This window comes from Zeus faber (genome assembly GCF_960531495.2).
Source record: "Zeus faber genome assembly, chromosome: 8".
In the NCBI taxonomy this organism is placed as follows: domain Eukaryota; kingdom Metazoa; phylum Chordata; class Actinopteri; order Zeiformes; family Zeidae; genus Zeus; species Zeus faber.
In genome coordinates, this window is record NC_137195.1 from 18,923,631 (window position 1) to 18,944,328 (window position 20,698).

The following is a 20,698-nucleotide window of genomic DNA, read 5'->3' on the forward strand; positions in this document are numbered from 1 at the left end:
TTTGTTTGTTTGTTTGTTTATTTATTGTTTGTTTGTTTATGTATTTGTTTGTTTGTTTATTTATTTATTTGTTCATTTATTTATTTTGTTTTGTTTATTCATTCAATTGTTTATTTATTTATTTATTTATTTATTTATTTATTTATTTATTTATTCATGTATTTATTTGTTCATTTATGCCTTTTTTTGTCTGTTATGTCCAATGATTTTTACCTGGAACTTCTCCCCTCGATGCATTAATGTTGATCTGAATTCAGGTGAGTCAATGAAGGCATTGGTGTAGATGTTGTGGAGGAAGTGGCCTCGATACGACACCTTCATCCTATCACAAGCGTTAAAAAAAAACAAAACAGTGATTTCTCACGGAGCTCGCATAAACAGGCACGACATACAACGAGTACCAGTCGAGCCTCAAATAGTACATACTTTCCTTTGAGGAGAATGCTGAGGCGCTCGTCCACGGAGGTCTTGTCTTCCGCAGCGTACACTTGACCCTTTTTCAGGGTCTGGATGGTGCAGAACTGTCCGGTGAGCCTCTGAAACAAAGCCTCCCGGACATGGAGGGGCTCAAACATGCGCCTGTACATGGACCTCAACTCTCTGTCGATCTTGATCTGAAAGAACACGCTCACTCTTAGTCTTTGTAGATCTCTGCTCAAAATAATTGCAACGATTTCAATTTAAGTTGCCTTTGAGGGACCTCAACAATGTAGTGACAGCCCACGCGCGCATCATTTTCAGAGTTATTTAAATAAATGTACGAGCAGTGAGGGGAGGGGGGTGGACGTTGGACTAGATGGCTCTTTGTAAATCGGTGTGGTCTCATTCTGTCGGGTCTTTGGACGCCCCTTAATTCCCCCGGTGGCGGTTGAATTTTAACAACCTGCATCTTGTTATGGTAAAGAGCCAAATCCAAGAGGATCTGCTGCTTGCTCCCAGTGATGGATGAAAAGCCAACTGATAAGCCAAGATAATGAGGGAGAAAAAAAAAAAGTAAAACTCTTTTTAATCCTCCGAGGTGCCAAGCATTTCAGTTTGGGGAAAAACATCTCAACTGCCCTGAATGTGAAATGATTGGAGGACGAAGAACAGGAAGCTATTTATGTAAAACTCACTGGTCTGCGCTTGTAGAGCAGGAAGAAGAAGTGCATGAAGTTGACAACAAGGAAGACCACGTTCCAAACCATGACATCCAGGTTACATCTGTACAGTGTCGCCCAGACAATGAAGAAAGAGCATCCTGTCAGGAGGAAATAGGAAAAAAGAGAAACAATTCTAACTGCCCTCTGTATTTTGTGCTTAATATAACTCGCATGTGTTATGTAGCATAATATCCACTAATAGTGGAAGGAAGGTGCCCTTTATAGCGAGTGCATTGACTTTTTTAACCTTAAACAATGCACAGATTAAGATGAAACGGCACAACTTCCTGTTCATCATTTGTGTCTGCACGCCAGCCTCTTCATTCAACTCCAAACGGGATGAATTCAACGCGACAAGATGTCATATCTGGTCTATTTAGGTAATCCATCAATGTGAATACGGTTCTCACACACATTTCGCAAAATCTATCCAAAATGCCAATACACAGGCTAAAACCTGATGGTGACCAACATTTTAATAAAGCCTGGGGTTAAAAAATGGTGGCCCTATCATTTAAGAGATCCTATTTGTGCGGTGTTGAACCTATTGTGCACTCCCAAGGACACATCAGAGGGTCAGATAAATTTAGCATTCCATAGGACGCCCAAGTACTAAGTGATATCAGCTTGACTTTGATGGTGACTCGAGGAATGCTAACAGTTGGGTGGTGCTGCAGACTGACCTGTCATCAGCAGCAGGCGGAGCAGAATCATGTGCAGGGCCAGGGTGGTGGGGATGATCAGGCCCAGCAACAGGGACAGGTTCCCCAAGTGGAAAAGCAGCTGATGGGACTGCTCCCACTCCTGGCACAAGGTGCCGTTGGGCTCCAAAACCAAACCTCCACTCTCACCCGGTGCCCCCGGAGTGGCCGGGGGCAGAGGGGACAGGGTGGTGAAGAGGAAGGTGGACGTCTCGAGGGAAGAAGACATCTTTAGGCAGTGTCCCCTTCCTAGATCAAACAAAAAGGGTAATATAGTGATTCTGTAGGAAACCTTTTTTTTTTTTTATTGTTTCCATTTCATATTTGTAATATTTGACTGGGGACCAAAACTTTCCTAATTTCCCAATATAAACATACATATACTTTGTGGTGTATCTAAATTATTTTTGAAAGTTGAAGCGCTATTATGTCAATCACATATCAGGGTTGCAAACAATAGTCCATGGATAAAACACATGCATGCAAAAAGATGATTTGATGATCCCTATTGTCTAAAGTATTTTCATGTCAAGTACCCATTCGGCATTAGACCAGCCACCAAGACCACCCTCTGAGAATATTGCTATCGATAGAGATGATTAAGTCCAAAATCCGATACCTTTCTAAATATATCAATGAAACTATGACCAAGACAGTCACCATGGTCCAACTAAAGTCTTTTAAAGTAAATACAATGTGTGAAATAATGTTTAAAGTTGAACTGTCGTTCGTTTTTGCTGGGGACCACCTGGAACATCTGGAAGGACCCCCGAGTGGGTCCCCAGACCCCACGTCGAGAACCACTTGGTCTGACACTTAGTCCCTCCGTCTGTTGTGCTTGTTGTCGTTCTCGTTTTCTAAAACGCGACCGAACATAAGGTATGTGAACTATGGCTGTTGCGTTGAACGGAGTCAGAGAGAGAGAGACGCGCAACAGCCAGCGTGCGCGATGGCAAGGTCGCTATAAAAAGACCGCCGGGAAGAGGGATTTCCCGGAGCTCTAAACTTACCAGCTATTCATGGAACTAGCGAAAACGTAAATAAAACACAGGCGTAGATCGAACTTACCGAGTCAATAACGTCGAGTAAACCCACCGGGAAGGACTGCAGGACAGAGAGTAGAGGGGCTGAGGTTGTATGTGCGGTTCCTGGTGAGTTGGTGTCTGCAGAATGTGAGTCCCACATTCCAGAGAGCTGACAGCCGCTGACCAAAATGGGCAAGAAGCGAGGAGGGGGCAGCCGGACCCAGCGCTGCAGGGACCCCCGGTGGTCCAGCAGGGGGGGATACACTCATCAAAGATATGCAAAAAAAAAAAAAGGTTTTTTTGCCACAGCCCTAATGAAACGTGCTGGTGGGAGTTGGGCGGTTGCGGCTAGAACAGACAACGGCTACACGGTCAGGTGCAAAGAACTGTGGCGAACAAGACAAATAAAGCACCTGCGCGGAGGAAAAAGACTCAAATGCGCTTTTTTTTCTTTTCTGGATTTTGTCGTTTCAGCACCATGGACAGTGTCGTATCTGTGCGACTTTTCTCTTTTCGTCTGAATTTGATGAGTTGTGTTTTGTTTTTTTTTCCCCGAAGCTGTCTTATTCCTTTTTTTTTAATATACATGCACGTGTATTTTTGCATCCATGTCCACGTGCATATGTACAGTTACATGCTTCTGAAGTTGTATTTTCTACTATGTGCAACGCATTGTATTCCACGCCAACTGAAATGTGCACTATAAATACACGTTTGCTTGCTTGATTTGCTGATATTTACAGATATTTAAGGGAAGGAACTGAGTCTTCATTTTACATTTTACATTTACATTCCTCGGCCTACAAACTAGTGCAACACTTTCAAAATAGCCCACACATACATGCACACACGATGCATTTCAAATTTGGGAATCTACAAATAATGATACAATCTTCCGTTTGTAATGTTGTATAGTCTACAGCACACATTTAGCTAAATATGTCCCTTGTTCACATGCACAGGAAGAGTGAAATATGCAGCTCCGCGCTTGTGCGTGGAGCACTCCTCAGGCTTGTTTTGCAGCCCCTCCTGGCACTTGCGGCAAGGCATCTGATGCCTTTTCTAATTCCGGCCTCTGCATGTGGCAGTAACTGGGTAACCGGAGATCATAGCGGTGCCCGGTGCTGTCGCAGGCCTTGTCGTTCAGGGAGTACAGCTTCTCCGCGATGTCGTTGCGCACAACCAGGGCAAAGATCTTGGCGATGTAGCGGTGCTTGGCGAAGAGGAGGTACAGCTTCTTCCTCCTCCACGCCACGTATCTGCAGCGGGTGTCAGCACGCAGGGTCACCTGTAGGAGGGGGGTTGAAGAATGAATGGTTGACTTTCTGGAGGCAAAGTCTGACAAGGTTGGGGAAACCAGGTAAAAAGAGATTATAACCAAGGGTGGAACACGGGGGCGTCCACCACCCTGGGGGCGTGACTGATGTTTCTTCCTGAATTCTAAGGGGGAAAGACACCGAGACACAAACAAACAACAGTCACAGCCCGCGCACCCTTCCATAGATAGGTCCTATCGGGATGGAGGTAGAGGAGAGTAAAGGGAATCCACGCCCTCGGTCATAACCGCTGGAATTTAATTTATTGACTACCTGAAACAGACCCTCCTCTGAAGGTCTGAGGGAGTCCCACTCGGGTGAGTCCAGAAACTGGTAGGGATGGATGTAGTGCAGGAACTCCCCGTTCACGGTCACACATATTCTGAGAAGAAAGAAAAAGAAACACAAGGGATTTTATTTTTAGGACATAAAAAACAAAAAAAAAACAGGAGGGGGGAAAACATGGGGGTCGGTCTAGGCTCACCTGCCGGACAGAAGCACCGACAACTTGTCGATGGCGGTCTTGCCCTCCACGGAGAAGCAGTGGTCCTCCTCCAGGGCGTGGATCTCCCCCTCGGAGCAGGAGACGATCTTCGCGAAGTGTCCGAGCGACACGCCGAGCCGCTTGAACACGCGCTCGTACAGCTCGTGGAAGTCGCGCTCGAACGTCACGCTCCGCAGCCGGTACGACACGTGCACGAGCTGCGCCGCGCACGCTCCGAACAGCGCGAAGTTCCACAGCAACGCGTCCGTGGCGCACGGCTCCGACCACGCCCCGATCGCGGAGCAGAAGAAGCCCAGGGTCAGGAAGGTGAAGAGGTAGAGCAGCCCGTAGAAGCCGCTGCCGCCCATGAAGCCCAGCACCAGGAGGATGTGGGCCAGGTGGAACACGGACCCCTGGGGGCTCCGCTCCCAGGTCTCGCACAGCGGGTGGCCCGCGTCCGCCTCCAGCGTCGAGTTGGGGAAGTAGAAGTCCGAGTGATCCATTGTTTTGCTCAAGTTGACCCGAAAACTGAAAAGAACAAGAGGTTGACTTTATTCCCCATGGGTCCGAGGGAGCGGTGAAGGTAGCGACCCGGGGACGCGTCGCCGCCGCTGAAAGCTCGCTCCCTAAAACGCGACCCTCGGGGAGGGGGGGCGAAACTGGAGGCGCGCAACCCCACCCCCCACCCCAGAATATGGCGGAGTTTGTTGATAACAATTTGGTTATTTATGGCATTTTTTTTAAAATCTGCCTATGTAGAACCGAGTGGGATATTGTTATGGCTGTAGCAGCTGATTAGTTAAAATGCTGCAGTGAAATAACCCGACCATCGCCACAGGTACCCGCGCACATTTGGTTGTTATGTTTTTATGGATTACTATTATAAACGCTGTAGTCAAAGAACAAGGAAGTAATGACAGATGTGTTTCAACCAAAGGGAAAATGAGGAAAAAAAATATATATATATATAGAAACTTTGCATTTTTTTTTAAACGAGCGTCGTGGCTTTAACGTAACGATCGGTGTGGGCGCGCAATGGATTTTGACGCGTAAACGGCGTGACCGCAGTACGTGAAACTTTGAAGGTGAAGGGTTTGAAGGTAAAGCCGAACACCGGGTCAGCCCCGGCGTTAACTCACCGCCAAGTTGAAATACCCACGCAGCGTGACGTGAACTGGACCCCGGCTTAACAAGTGGCGGTGCACCGGTTCAGACCCCGGTGTGGTATAATGGCGATCACATGGCGCCCGCGGTGAGGTCCGTCAGCGGAGACAGACCAGTTTAGGGTTCCAACAAATCGGGATTTTTTATTATTATTATTATTATTATTATTATTATTATTATTATCAAAACAACAATTGGATATAATTCTCTCACATCAATTTTATTTTTTATTTTTTCACATTACATTTTATTTATATGTTCCCTTTATACTGCATCCGCATCTGTTATTTTTCATTTATTTAATTCGCTGTTTAAACTCCCAGAAGATCTCAGGCTGTACTGTCACTTACACTTCCTACTACCTTTAATCCATATAGAAACATTTAATTTTAGATGTAATCATTTTTTTATCTGCTTCTCAGTGAATCAGCATCGGCATTTAAATTGCACATTCAACCTGTTATCAATGTGATTTGATATATTTTTTATCTATTTCTGGCTTTTTGCTTATATGCTTTTATGTATTTTCTGCCCAAAGTTGTTTTTTTCTACTGAAGTACATTTGTCAAGTATCTGTACTTAAGTATATCTCGTTTATCTTTACTTTATTACATTTCTAACACAACTTGAGTTTATAGTAATATCAAAAGCAGGGCCAGAGCAAACAAATATCATGGGCTGCATCTATGAAACTGCAGATGTAGGATTGCTCATCACTCATTAATTAGGTCCATCTCCTTGTAAATTACTGACACCACACATAGTATTTGTAAATTGTAATCAGCATATGGATGAGCACTGATCTGCAGACAGAAATAACTAGGCACACTGTATTATAGGTTCTGTTATACATATCAGGGCATCAATAACTTTTACTTTGAATATTTTAAGTAAGTAGGAATGTCATGGTGGTTCCTTTCACTTTTACTGGAGTAATTTGGTGTCACAGTCCTTTTCCCACAACTGAGCGTTCCTCATCAATCAGCGGAGCAATCCTAAGGGCCAAGGTGGGCTCTTGGTTCTGAAATAGAACAGTTCTCCCCTGGTGATCCACCGGAGCCTGGCCCGGTCAAGGTGACTCTAAGTATTTGCCCGAGGAGAGAGACAGAGTCTGAGTCTCCATGAAATATCTAGGACAGCTTCCGAACGAATGAAGACCCAAGAGAGCGTGTGCGGGGCTGGGGCTGCGTCCCGCCGTTGTGTCAGATGCTTCGGAATACACGTCTAACTGCTTCGCGCCTGTCCCCGATGTCTTCAGCCGGGGAGGTTAATGAGGACAAGCAGGAAACAGCGAGTTGTGAATATGTTATGGGAGAATCAGATCCCAGATGAAGCTATGTTGGTGGTGGTGGTGCCGGTGGGGCTTCAAGTCAAGTCAAGTCAAGTCAGGTTTATTTGTAAAGCCCTTAATCACAACACAGTGAAGAAAGGGAAGGAAACACTTCCACAAACACCTTAGGGGGGAGGAAGAAACCTTGAGAAAGGGGCCACGGAGGGAGGAATCCGCCTTCGAGGATGAGCAGGCTGCAATGGATGCCGAGTGGGTAACAATGATGGTATAACGTGACAAATCCTGGGACATTGTACTTCTATACAATGGAATGTCAAAGCTTAAACTGTGTTGACGTGTCATAAGCACAGTTGACGCATAATAAGTTGCGCTATTTCATGTCCAGTGACCAAGAGGAGAGCAGCATCAAATGGCTATCGACCTATTTATAGAGGTTTTCCACTTGACCGGTTGGTACTTGTTTATATTATGTCTGTGTCTGTGTGTGTGTGTGTGTGTGTGTGTGTGTGTTGCTGAACAGGAAGAAGAGGGAGAAGAGGAAGAGGAAGAGGAAGCGTGGTGATACCAAAGTGCCAATTAACACGGGCACATTGGTGAGTGTGCAGGGAATCGCACATCATATTCATAATTGTTCCGTCGAGACTTTTGGCCGTAATTAATCACTTTCAGACAACATGCCTCGGCGGTGTCTTCCTTGGGTGTATTTTCGGATGTCTTCTGCATATAGAGGAGCTGCAATACCACCGGCAAACCCAAGGGCTGGGCTGTCCTTAACATCGCACATAACACACACAATGGATGCGGACGTCCTGGCATCGATTGGTATTGGACATGCCTATCACACGTTACCAACACTCTGTCTTTTGTGGTTGTGAACGGCTTAATTGCCTCATTGACAGACAGGGGCGACAGAGGTTGTTTGCATGCCCACTTAGATTGAGCCCCGGGTCTGTCCTCCAGTGAGATTGTTTTTCCACACATGGCAGACCAATGAGCTGGAACAAGGGGGTGGGGGGGGCACCCTTCTACCAACTCTGCCGCCGATGTGGTGTGACAGGCCTGCTGCGCCTAAAGAGGAACAGGGACTCGAGAACGAGTGCTGTGGGAGTAGGAGGACTCGTCGGGTGTGCGGAGGAGGGGGAAGGGCAGATCAGGTGTGGAGGGGGGTCTGAATTGAGTGGCCCCCCCATTTCTCATTTCTCTTGCTTCTGCATTCCTCCCCTCCCCAAATGAGGTCTTGCAGGTGCATACGTATGTGCAGAGAAACAAGCGAAAGAACACGTTTAACGCTCCAGTGACGATTCCTGCCGGTCCCTCCGTCACCCCAGTCCTTCTATTCGCCCCCATCAAACATCCCATCAAGAAGCAAATTGGGCTGGAGATTAGCGGTCAATTCACCCTCCTCCATTCCCTACTTCTCAGACGCATCCCCATCCCCTCCTCCTGATGAAAGGTGAAATTGTGGCGGTTTCCGGTTTGCAAACTACCCATCAGCGGCCGCGGATAACGGATTCGCGGCCGAGTCCACGACAAAGGAGATGAAAGAAGCTCTCAAAAAAAATTTTTTACACAAAAGTGGGGTTATTCCGAGCCGACCGACCCCCTTTTCATCCCCCTTGCATACTGAGCGGGACATAGACGGCTGAATTTTTATCTGACCTTTTCTCCGCGGCGCCCCAGAGACATCTATTCATGCCTTGAACACAAGAGCCCCTCACTTGAAAGGCCACTAAAAGAGACAGAAGCCAAACATTGTCACAAGCGCCCGATCTCCGCGCCCCCTCGAAAGACCACAAGATAAGGTTGCCACGAGGACGCCGCCGCTGGGTTCACACTCCTTCAGATTCGAGGCCCGGGTAAAGCCGGCGGAGGTTTTCTCGACAAGGACCCCACTCATCGTCTTTGTTAGTGTGGGTTCCCTCTCGTGTAATCAAGGGGACGGCCTGAGGACGTCGCCCCCCCCGTGTGGACGTCCAACACCAAGAAGTGAGTCAGAGCTCGGAGTGCAGGCGGAAGGGGGGCGCGTCGAGGGTCCGCGGTGCTTTCGAGGGGGGCCCTCGAGAAACGTCCCCGTCAAAATGTCATCACGTAACACAAGTTGACATATTTGCTCGTTTTATCATGCTTTTCGCGCAACTCTACCAGCACTTCCCCTCAGGATTTTAGTGAGCGGCTCTTCAGACTATTTTGCCACAAATCGTGCATGGCCAAATAAGTAGAAATACAGTAATGCAATCCCTGCGCGATGAAGAAAATGCAATTTAATCTCATAATGTGATCGTCCTGCAGCTGTCGGTTCTGGTTATAAGGTGCTCCGTCTGTTTTGTCTGCCCCCTGGTGGTCGGAATAAGATATGACAACACACAATACAGTTGCAGTTTATTAATTACATGAAGTTATCACATGGTTAACTACAGATAGACATTGTTTTACTATGTGGTACCAGTTGTAATTTTCTGTTGACAATTTAATAGGTAAGACATTCAAACTCCTTGGAGCTGGAACAGAAAAAAATATATAAACCAGAGAAATGTATAGAGGTTTTTTTTTTTTTTTTTAATACAAAATTGTGCAACATCGCATTCAATAAACTATAGCCTTACACATTGTTATAAAGGTTATTTGCTTTTTATGACATAACATGTGTAGAGTAGATTGAAAATGTATTTTTGATCTATGCATTTAAATACATTTGAATAAACACACACACACACACACACACACATATACACATACACAAATGCATAGGCGTGTATAGAGGAAGAGGGAGAGAGAGAAAACAATTTATTGCATTCCGCTCGAGATGCATAAACGCTCACGCATGACGCGGCAGAACTGATTGTCAGACCAAAGAGCGGAGAGAAGCGTGTTATTCACATCAAACAACCGCAGTGACACCGGAAACGCCAGTGAAGGATTCCGGGGCCGAGGCATCGTACAGACATTGTTTTTTTTTTTGTTTTTTTTGTTTTTTTGGCTTCGTCAAAAACAATACTTAGTACATCAAGCGTGCGGAAAAAATAAAAAAAATAAAATTAATGAAATTCCATCCACGCCGTCTCTCTCTTTCAGCATCACACAGAAACACATACTCACTGAAAGCCTTTTCCGGGTCATTAGCGGACCGCTCCGGCTTCGCTCCCTCTCCGCTCTCATTTGAGCGCCTGCCAGATGATGATGATCAGGACAGAGAGCACCAGGCAGAACACCATGGCCAGGATGCACATCCTCTTACGGAACTTCCTCTAGAAAAAGGCAGCGACCGTAATCAAACGCAACCAACCAAAACAAGCTGTTAATCCAGCATGTTGGGACTGTTTTGCACGATGTACGATGGGCGTACCTGGTAACTTGCGGCTCTTTGAAGCTGGGACGTGCCTCTATCTACGTGGACCTCCGCACTCTCCACATTGGCCTCGATGCTGTCTGGTATTTGGATAAAAGGCACAAGAATAACAAGAGGTAAGTGGATGATGGCATTATATTGGTGTAAGACTACTACTACATCCTGTTAGGGGCCAGATTTTGAACGTGTTGGCAGCTTAGGGTTCTTACAAAAGGGACATTTTTAATTCAATTATTTTTCATTTTCATTTCATTTCACTTTTTTTTTTTAAATTGACACATTGTGGCTACACTTAACATAGAAAAACAATGGAAAATAAATGATCTAAATCTAAATCTTGTAAATGTATTTTTGGATATCATTATTATTATTATTATTATTATTATTATTATATCTTCTCTTATTGTTTTTTAATTACTTTCAGCCATGAGGTATTTCTCACATTCATTTATGACCTATGAACAAGAAACATTTTGTAACTTTGCCAACTTGAAAATATATCTTCTCAGTTGGTTATTGGAGGCCATTTAGTCCCATATCTTCAGTATATTTGCTAACCTTCTATCTTATTCAAAGGGGCCAATACACAGTGATGTGATGGCTGGATTTGGCCCCCGGGCTGTCAGTTGAATTGGCTTGGTCTAAGACACCATCAAACAAAATAAGATAAAATATGGACTGGAATGTAAAAACAGCATCACAATCCCCTGTTGCATTCCCCTGACAAGTCACCGATCATTTCTCCCTGGTCGTGAATCATCACCGCCAAGTCCTTGAAGATTTGGTTGACGTCCATGATGTCCGCCTTGGGGGAGGGGAATTGAATACTTTAGTAATTTCCAGGTGAACTGATAGTGACACCAGTGATTCATTGAAATGTGGACATGTGTGGACAAGAACCTCGAGCTGCCGAATGTTGGTCTCCCTCTCCCGGATGATCTCCAGGTCTTCCTCCGTGGCCAGCTCCTCCACCTGGGTCTGGCTCTGCTGACCCCAGTCGTCTTCCTCCCTACGCCATACAAAAAAATTACAAATCAAATAAATACAAAAAAGTCGTAATTCTAGCCAGAGCCTTTCTGCTTGAGAGGGAGAATGCGTCTTTAAGCTGGAAAATAAACCCACTTTTCAAACGTGACCAGCTGTTCGTCCACATTGCAGCCGTCTCCCTGGAAGACAATTACAAAGACATTTTTGTCAGAATGTGAATTGCTGCTTGAGGTTTATTGTTCCTTTTTTAAAGGTTTATGGCTCATTGTCTAATACTTATTTGTTGGTTTATTTGCATTGTTTAGTATTCATTTTAACATTAATTTTGTTGTAAATTGTTGTGTTTATTGCATATAGAGAAATGATTCTTGTTTATTGTTTATTTTACAATTATATTTCTTGTTGATTGATTATTTTTAGGTTTATTTTATTGTTTATTTTGAGGTTTATCGTATATTGGCAACTTTTGCAATTCCTTTGTTGATGTTTACGTTTTTTGGATTTTGCCAATACTTATGCTTATTATTATTGTCAATTTCTATCTATCACTTTGCTTTCCATCCATCCATCCATCCATCATGGTTCAATTGGCATTAAATGAGGGAAATACCCACAATCTGACAATCCTGGATTAAGTGTAAATAAACAATACTATTCCTGACTGGAGTATAGCACTGTTCCAATAAAATGACAAAATAAACTCAACAGAACACACAGATCTCACCAGGGCGCGGGACCCGGCCCTCGCCCTCGCCACCGACTCCTTCTCCTTTTCGGCCGCCCGTCGCTGGACCAGCTGGAAGTTGTTGAGCGCCGTGGAGAAGTCGTTCATCAGACGCTCCTTCTGGATCTTTTGCTGTCTCTGGTAAAAGGAAATAAAAAAGCTTTATCACTTGGTTTTATACAGACAATCCCATAAGTTCTCTGCTGGTGAAACGTGTTTTCAACTCGGTAGCTCTTAATTGGAAGATTTAAGAGAAAACATTAAAAATAATTTCCTTAAAAACATAATATCACCTGAAAGTACCTGCATAGGGAGGTTTATTTACACATTAATACATTTATGTTCATTTTTGTATAAATATTGTACATTGTCCTGATCATACACAATGATCAGGACAATAAATCATTGTGGCCAGTTGTTGCTTGATTCTGCAATTTGTGCCCCAAAATCAGTGGCATACGTTCATGAAAAAAACTTTTTTTTTAAATTTAATGCGCGACTTTGAGTTGTTAGCATGAGTGTATTTGAATGTAAACAATGGGTTTTTGATGCTATATTAAGGGACCATTTATGGGAACTTTTCCCATCTCGCTCACTTAAATGCCCAAATTGGAAGAATCAACGCAATCATATCATACAGAATTATTGTAAAACAATAAACACTCACCAGTGCATGCTATGCCTACTTTGTGAGGTTATAGTTGAATTCTATGTACAGTTATTAACTGTGCGATTATAAATAGTCTACAGTTTGCTCCATGGTGAGCTTTACGACTTTCAAAGCATGATAAAAATACTTCCTCTGCTCACAATTCTATTATGGGAGCAGCAGGCAAAGAAAAGGCAATAAAATAAACATGGAACAAAAAGTAAAGGACGGAGGAGGACACTATGATGAATTGTTATTCTACTCAAGGGGATGGTATGAAAAGCGTTTTTTTAATGATAGAAGAGTGACAATATTATTAACATGGAGAGGGGGGCGGGGGCATGCATTAAAAAAAATAAATAAAAGGTAAATTCCAGTTTCTAGGTTCCTAAATACAATTTTACATTTAACATTTGCTTGAAAAAAAAGCGACCTGTTCTGACGGGGAGAGCGGCGGCGGCAGGGAGGCCAGCTCCTTCAGGTGCTTGTTGGTTTCTTTGGCCAGCTGGTTGGTGTAATGCTGGAGCTGTTGTCTGTGAAGTAAAGTGCATAGCGGAATGATCCTAATTCATCCCTATCATTACAATGAACACATAAGCACGTGGGCTCCAACGCCCTTTTTGGTACAATGTGTTCAAAACAGCCATGAAAATGACTCAAGTAAGAAGAAAGTACACTTAAGTGTCTGAAATTATACTTGCTATATTTAGTGTGGTTTTAATGTATTCACAATTAATATAGTCAAGTTGAGTTAAATTGAGTAGCACTGAAATAACTTCAACGTAAATACTTAAATATATGAAAAATATATATTTTTTGGTTACTTTTGATGCCAAAGATAAGACACTTTTAAAAAGTATACTGTAAACAAGTTTAACAAGTATACTATAAGCTAAGCTTAAGTAAGGTAAATGTTTTAATGTACTTTTTATAAATGTATTTACACTACACATACAGCATATTAATGACCAGCATAATAAAGATGTACATTAAATGAGTTCCAAAATATACACCTCCAGTATACTCACAAAAAAGTATAAACGAGTAGGAATATACTTTTAACACACACTAAAAATATACATTCAGCATGGAAAAATACACCTTTTTTTTCAACTTGTTGAACTGAATTGAATTGGAATGAAAGGGTTGATGGTTCTAATACTCACAGTCTGTCCTGTAGTTCTGGGGATTCCTGCCCAGTGCCCATTTGGTACAACAAGCTTTTAATCTGCCCGGCTGGAAAGAATTAAAAAAAAAAAAGTATCACAATATTAACACATTATGTTAATAAAATAAAATGTTAACATGCTAATGTTACTGATGGCAGAGTGACAGCTGGAGTCGGAAAGGATTTTAATATTGTTGAATTAAGCTGTTGACTGACGTGTGCTCGGATGAATCACAGGGTCGGACGGTTCGATTTAAAGACTTTTTTGACTAATCATCTTAGGTTCAGAGAAAGGCTTCGGGTTTTCTAACATGTCGGCCTCGAAACCCGCTTCACACCGAGTCCGTAATCGTATCCGAGAGTCGGAGCCTCCCCCTTCTGGCCGTCGGCTGAACTGTGTATGAGTTTTGCGTCACAAAATATGTCAGGGAAAATAGGCGAGCTCATTGTACCCAGTACAACAGTGAGTAGTTTGATAGACTGGAAAATTACCATTTTTCCGTGAATGAATGAATGAATGAATGAATGAACGAACGACAATACAAACGCATGTGATTAAATGAGATAAATCGGTGATGGCGGGCTGGTGCGTGAGTTAAAGCAGTTGTAAAACGCACTGTTCTGGGTGATCTTCTGGAGGTTGGTGCTGCATGTCTGCGTGAGGTTGCTGAAGTCCCTCGGCTGGGAGCGGTAGCCGTCCGCTCTGCCGTACGACATCCTCGCTGCGTGGCTCCTGCAGGACAAGTCACACCGGTTAACACCAGTTATCGCTCTCGTGTCGCGCGCGGAAGGATTATTTTTTTTGTTTCAAAATTTTATATACATGTGCTGCAAAGAAGATGAGTTGTACCCCCCGCTGCACAAAAACCCCGGTAACGCCCGCTAACATCCGGCATTCATCACCAGTGGGAAAGGTAACACCCGGGTTTCAGTCCCGGGTGAAATCACCCTGCAATAGACACAATTTTTATTATTATTATTTTTTTTTTTTAAATCGGCTCCAGCTCTGATCGGCTCCGATGTAAAGAGGACAGGAATATCCGTGTATCATTCCATCATTTCATATCCGATTTTAAATCCAAAATCAAAATCAGAAGTTTTTGACCAAATTTTTCCCCGCATGGTGGACCGTGAAATGTTGTGAGCGTGGGGATCGCACCGTGGGGAGCACAGGGGAAAACCCAGGCGCTCGCCCGCCGGGCTCCGGGTCACTCCAGCGCCGCCTCAGGCCGGGTCCCCGCTCCGCGTCACCGAGGGGCCGGTGAGCGCAGCGGCCTGGTTACTCATGGATACTCCATGCTGCTTCTGCTGTGGTGTCGGGTCGTTCATGAATGATCGCACTCTTTTGAACGGCTGACGTTCTTCTTTCAAGTTTTACAGTTTTATGTTGTCTGTTGAAGTTGCAGTGTCCTCTACTGTTTTATTCCCAGTCACACTGTACCCATGCCACGCCCCCTTTCCCACGGGTTCATGATGTCAACGCAACACACCAGAAAAAAAAAAGGCATTTCTCCCGGCAATGGGAAAGGTGTAAATCGCATATGTTTAGCAGGTTACAGTAACCTGTTAATTTTGGTGTAAAAACAATAACACGTGTTTATAGTGGAAATCCGCAAAATTGTCGTGTGTTGGATGGATTACATGACTAGTCCTTGAATTCCATTCAAAACTGCAACGGTTTTCTGTTTTTTTTGGGGGGGGGTTTTTTCCATCCATCGTCTTCGCTCTAGGGTCAATTATTTTTTTCTCCAACGCTTGCCTTCGTCTGATCAATTTGTTTTTTTCTCGGTCACTTGACGCGTTGGGGATGTTGTTTTTTTCATCCAAGGGTGCAGGGTCAAACCGTGGCTGCCATTCCCTTGTTGTGCGTGTCCGATCACCACCCATAACAGAAACAACATATAGAGGAGCACATACTTTAGGAACACATGGGGGGGGGGGGGGTTTCCACAAAATAATGACAGGGATGACCACTTTAAAATCTTCCTTCAGCATCAGCGGACATCTGGAACAGTGTTTTTCCAATCACTGCGTGTGCGACCATTTTTTTTTTTTTTTTTTTTTTTTTTTCAAATTCCCCTCAAAGAATAAACAAATGATGGAATTTAGTGTTGCAAGATCAAAAGCGCAAGGCTCAGAAATACCATCTCTGTGTTCATCAAAGCAAGCAGTTCCACACTGAAAGTGCGATCTACTGGTAGGCCATAATAATAATAATAATAATAATAATAATAATAATAAAAATAATAATAATAATAATAATAATAATAAAAATAATAATAATAATAATAATAAAAATAATAATAATAATAACACACGGTTCTTCACGTCTGTGACGTGATGTGACGTTTTTAGGGGTTAAGGCAGCGTTGTGCCGTGGGATCGTTGTCAAATAAAGGGTTGGGGATGGAACGGGATGACATTCGCTGAGAAAAAACGTTATGCACGACATCTACGGCAAAAAAAACCCCAAAAACAAATAACAACAACAACAAAAAGATTATTGATATTGATGATATTATGGGACTGATAAAAAAAATGGGCGGTGTGTTTACTCACGGGGGAACGTCCCAGGCGGCGGCGTTAAATATTCAGAACACGCTCAGCTCAGCTCAGCGTGTGACGGAGCCCCTCGGTCACTACTAACAGGCGTGGCGCGTCCTGCCGCTTCCCGTGTTCGCCGTCCGCTCGTTCCTCATGTCGCGGCCGCCGTGGAGCCGCCCTCGGTCGCCCTGCTCCACCTGACGTTCGACGTGTCCGTGGAATTTAAACTCCGTCCGCTGGGCCCCAGCCCGTGCGCGTGCGCGACGTCACGCGCTCGACGCGCCGCGACCCGACGTGGGCACGCGGTTGCACGCGCCATTGGTTATTATGATTTTTATTTTTTATTTTTTAATTTAATTTTATTCGATTTTATTTCTTCAATTCTGGGAAGCTCGACCCTTGAGACTTTTTTTTTTTCAATCGTTTATTTATTATTTTATTTTATTTTATGGGGGGGTTTTTTTCTTCTGGTAAGATCACGAGGCAACTCAACGCTTGGAGATTTCTATCTATTTATGTATTTACGTTTTGTTTATTTGTTTTATTTATTATCATGTTTATGTGTTGTTTTTTTTCCTGGACAAATCGCCCCTTGGACATTTTTATTTCTTACTGCGGTTATTAAATAGTTATTTCTGACATTTTTTATTGAACAAAATTTAAGACACAATGGACTATGGAGTCTTCCATTTACAACCACAATAAACATATACATCGATGAGCCCCAACATTAAAACCACCTGTGTAATATTGTGTAGATCCCCCCCTCGTGTCGCCTAAACAGCTCTGACCCGTCGAGGCATGGACTCCACAAGACCTCTGGAGGTGTCCTGTGGTATCTGGCACACAGATCCTTTAAGTCCTGTAAGTTGTGAGGTGGAGCCTCCATGGATCAGGCTTGTTGTTCTGGCACATCCCACACGTGCTTGATCGGATTGAGGAATTTGGACTGGTGAATGTGGAGGCCAAGACAACAGCTTGAACTCTTTGTCATGTTCCTCAAACCATTCCTGAACAATATTTGCAGTGTGGCATTATCCTGCTAAAAGAGGCCACTGCCATCAGGGAATACCGTTGCCATTTATGTACGTGGTACGTGTCAAGTAACATCCACATGAATGCCAGGACCCAAGCTTTCCCAGCAGAACATTGCCCAGAGCATCACATTGCCTCCCCCAGCTTGCCTTCTTCCCATCGTGCATCCTGGTACCATCACTTCCCCATTTAAACAACCCACACGCACCCGGCCATCCACATGGTGTAAAAGAAAATGTGATTCATCAGACCAGGCCACCTTCTTCCATTGCTCCATGGTCCAGTTCTGACGCTCACATGCCCATCATAGGCGCTTTCAGTGGTGGACAGGGCTCAGCATGGGTACTCTGACTGGTCTGCGGCTACGAAGCTCCATACGCAGCAAGTTGCGATGCACTGCGTGTTCTGACACCTTTCTATCATAAGCAGTATTAACTTTTTCAGCAATTTGTGCTACAGTAGCTCTTCTGTGGGATCGGACCAGACGGGCTGGACTTTGTTCCCAACGCACATCGATGAGCCCATGGACGCCCATGACCCTGTCACGGGTTCACCGGTTGTCCTTCCCTGGACCACTTTTGGCATGTGCTAACCACTGCATACTGGGAACGGCCCACAAGGCCTGCCCGTTTGGAAATGCTTTGACCCAGTCGTCTAGTCATCACAATTTGGCCTTGTCAAAGTCGCTCAGATCCTACACATCAACTTCAAGAACTGACTGTTCACTTTCTGCCTAATATATCCCACCCCTTGACAGGTGCCATTGGAACTAGATAACCATGGTTATTCACTTGACCTGTCAGTGTCACCTGTTAAATGTTGTGGCTGACGCATGGTGATCATGGGTGCTCCAATTATGAGCACTAGGTTCGCGTTGGTGAGAAAGGGGTATGTTCAAATCATCGGGGCTCCATGTATTTATCTGGTTTTCCGTCAGCCAGATTAAGACTCTGTGTTAAATTACCTGTTTATGTTCTCCCTGATATGAATTGCCATGTACTCAATACAGTTAAAGAAAATGGCCGGAAATAAATCCCTATAAGTTGTATTACTGCTTCTACAGATCGAGAGCTTCCTGGCTCAAGATTATTTGGAAATAATGGGGGCGTCAATCAATGTACTACATAGAAATGAAATTATAAAAATGTTAATATATGTTCCCTTTATAGAGACTGGAGGAGTCTAGACACACTTTCAAAAAAGGACCATTTCATTAGGCATTCCCCTCTCTTAAAATATTTCCCCACAATTGTGTTAACTGGGGGTCCATGCCCCGAAGGGGGCGGGGAGCCCTATTGTTTTTGTTCACGAAAAAATGACGTCACTTGTGTATGGAGCTCGTGGAACCGACGAACCCACGGGCACGAATGAATACGATTTGTTTTCGGGGCAGCTCCGACACGCTGTTGTCCGGGTTTGGTCTAAATTGGTCCATATTTGTAGTAGAAATTTATAAAAAATGTTGCGTTACCCATTTCCGCAACGGTCACGTGATAGCACTGCAGACTTTTGATTGGTGACTACAGAGGACACTGAGCCGTCTGCCTCGATGCAAAGAGGAGCTGTGCCATCCTGAATAGTCCCCACGACTGGAGCACTATATCTGGATGGATGCACCAGTCTGCTTCACTGGGTCCTTTCCACGACATGAGGTCCATGTACAGGTGGCCTGGGATGTGACTCGCCGACGGAGAGCAAAGACGCAGCTACGCCCATTCCCACAGCCTCCTGGCCGTGTATTGCAGCGCCAGTGGCCTCACACCCCCTTGGCGGTTGATGTAGGCCAGCGTAGCCCGGTTGTCTGACCTGATTTGCACATCCTGGCCCTTCAGGACCTGGTGCCTGGCGGTCAGGCGGTCCCTACCGCCTGACCGCCTGACCGCCCATCCCATCAGGGAGGTGTCCGTGAAAACCTGTGCATAAAAAATAGATTCAGCCCAGACACATGCCCTGTGTGAGGGTCCGGGGAGCTCTCCAATAGGCTAGATCCCTGTCAAGGGATCGTGGTACAACCAACACCCGCAGTCGATGACACACCGGGTCCAACCGGAGCCCTCCAAACCATCGCTGGAAACTGCACATATGTTGGAGGCCCAACAGCAGCGAGCAGCAGCTCGAGCAGCTTCATGATGGTCAGTGCCGTTACTAAGTGGCCCACCCGGACACGTCCGAGAACGGCTATAACGTCCGCTCTCCATGGTTCGGACAACCGGACCCTCATCTGCACTGTGTCTCACTGTAAACCCAGATAGACTACCTGCTGATTGGGTATGGGAGTGCTCTTCTCCCAGTCCATCGCGAACCCGAAGTCTGTGAGGTGTGCAATCACAAGCTTGGTGTGAGCGGCCGCGAGCTCCACGGAGGGAGCCAGGAGAATTCTAACCCTTGACAACACGGCAAAAGGCCGCCTTGACGCAGCGGGAAAACACAGATTATAGATTAAAGAAAGTGCTAATCCAGTGATAGAAGCAGTAGCAATAATTATAAAAGTATGGTTAAGTATACAGTAAAGTACTGTATATACTATTTATAACGATGTATAATGTAGGGTGGTTTTATAATAGACCAAAGTATAACATATAGTAGTAGAGAGTATAGTAGTGTGATATAACATTGTATAATGATATGGTATTAGTATAGTATAGTATAATATAAGCATTAGAGTCTGAACTGTATCATAATACATTATTTGAACGCATTATTTAGAATACGTTTTATTTTTAACCTTAAATAAATAAATCATTTCCCCACATGATAATTCTTTATGTGTCATTTTTGACCAGAATCAAAAAGCAGTCCATTCAGTATTAAACTCTCCCAAACATGATATTTAAAGTATTAGTTTTTCTTTTTTGTAGCATAATGTTTATCTTTTAGCCACAAGGAGGCAATGTAAAACCAAGCTAACACCAGATTGTAATCAACACAAAACGACATTTTTATATTTGTATTTTTAAGTGCAAATGTTTACACATTCCGCGCTCCCCCTCCAGATACTAGGAATACGATAAAAAAAAAATTGTCAAATATGGTCGCGTGCACGCACCATATTTGCACTGCTGCCTCACAGCAAGAAGGTCCTGGGTTCGATTCCCGCCTGGGGCGCTGTTGGCACCGTGCTC

General features: G+C 44.3%; 3 protein-coding genes across 5 annotated transcripts in view; all 3 read right to left on the bottom strand.

The window, feature by feature from the left end:
- The window catches only part of popdc1 (popeye domain cAMP effector 1), an 8,669-nt gene extending 5,514 nt beyond the window's left edge, over positions 1 to 3,155 (bottom strand). For 2 of the 3 annotated variants that reach the window (XM_080006083.1, XM_080006084.1), the window contains exons 1-5: positions 2,939 to 3,155; positions 1,826 to 2,092; positions 1,116 to 1,240; positions 427 to 614; positions 214 to 322 (exon numbers count right to left, since the gene is read on the bottom strand). In XM_080006083.1, coding sequence (XP_079862209.1) covers positions 214 to 322; positions 427 to 614; positions 1,116 to 1,240; positions 1,826 to 2,092; positions 2,939 to 3,137 — 888 coding nt within the window. In that variant the 5' untranslated portion in view covers positions 3,138 to 3,155. Of the gene's footprint in view, positions 1 to 213; positions 323 to 426; positions 615 to 1,115; positions 1,241 to 1,825; positions 2,093 to 2,911 lie in introns of all 3 variants that reach the window. The other variant, XM_080006085.1, reaches the window with a different exon arrangement.
- A 707-nt stretch (positions 3,156 to 3,862) lies between these two features.
- On the bottom strand, positions 3,863 to 5,890 carry popdc3 (popeye domain cAMP effector 3). The gene is made up of 4 exons (XM_080006086.1): positions 5,808 to 5,890; positions 4,669 to 5,196; positions 4,458 to 4,566; positions 3,863 to 4,156 (listed from the first exon to the last, which is right to left on the bottom strand). Exons 2-4 carry the CDS (start codon positions 5,169 to 5,171, stop codon positions 3,875 to 3,877), a joined length of 894 nt encoding a protein of 297 aa, XP_079862212.1. The 5' UTR covers positions 5,172 to 5,196; positions 5,808 to 5,890; the 3' UTR covers positions 3,863 to 3,874.
- A 3,595-nt stretch (positions 5,891 to 9,485) lies between these two features.
- stx12l (syntaxin 12, like) lies at positions 9,486 to 16,774 on the bottom strand. Its single transcript, XM_080005088.1, has 11 exons — positions 16,557 to 16,774; positions 14,615 to 14,730; positions 13,996 to 14,065; positions 13,263 to 13,362; positions 12,181 to 12,318; positions 11,592 to 11,635; positions 11,370 to 11,478; positions 11,202 to 11,274; positions 10,467 to 10,549; positions 10,220 to 10,368; positions 9,486 to 9,621 (listed from the first exon to the last, which is right to left on the bottom strand). The coding sequence occupies exons 2-10, from the start codon at positions 14,712 to 14,714 to the stop codon at positions 10,276 to 10,278; spliced, it is 810 nt and encodes a 269-aa protein (XP_079861214.1). The 5' UTR covers positions 14,715 to 14,730; positions 16,557 to 16,774; the 3' UTR covers positions 9,486 to 9,621; positions 10,220 to 10,275.
- Positions 16,775 to 20,698: the final 3,924 nt, after the last annotated feature.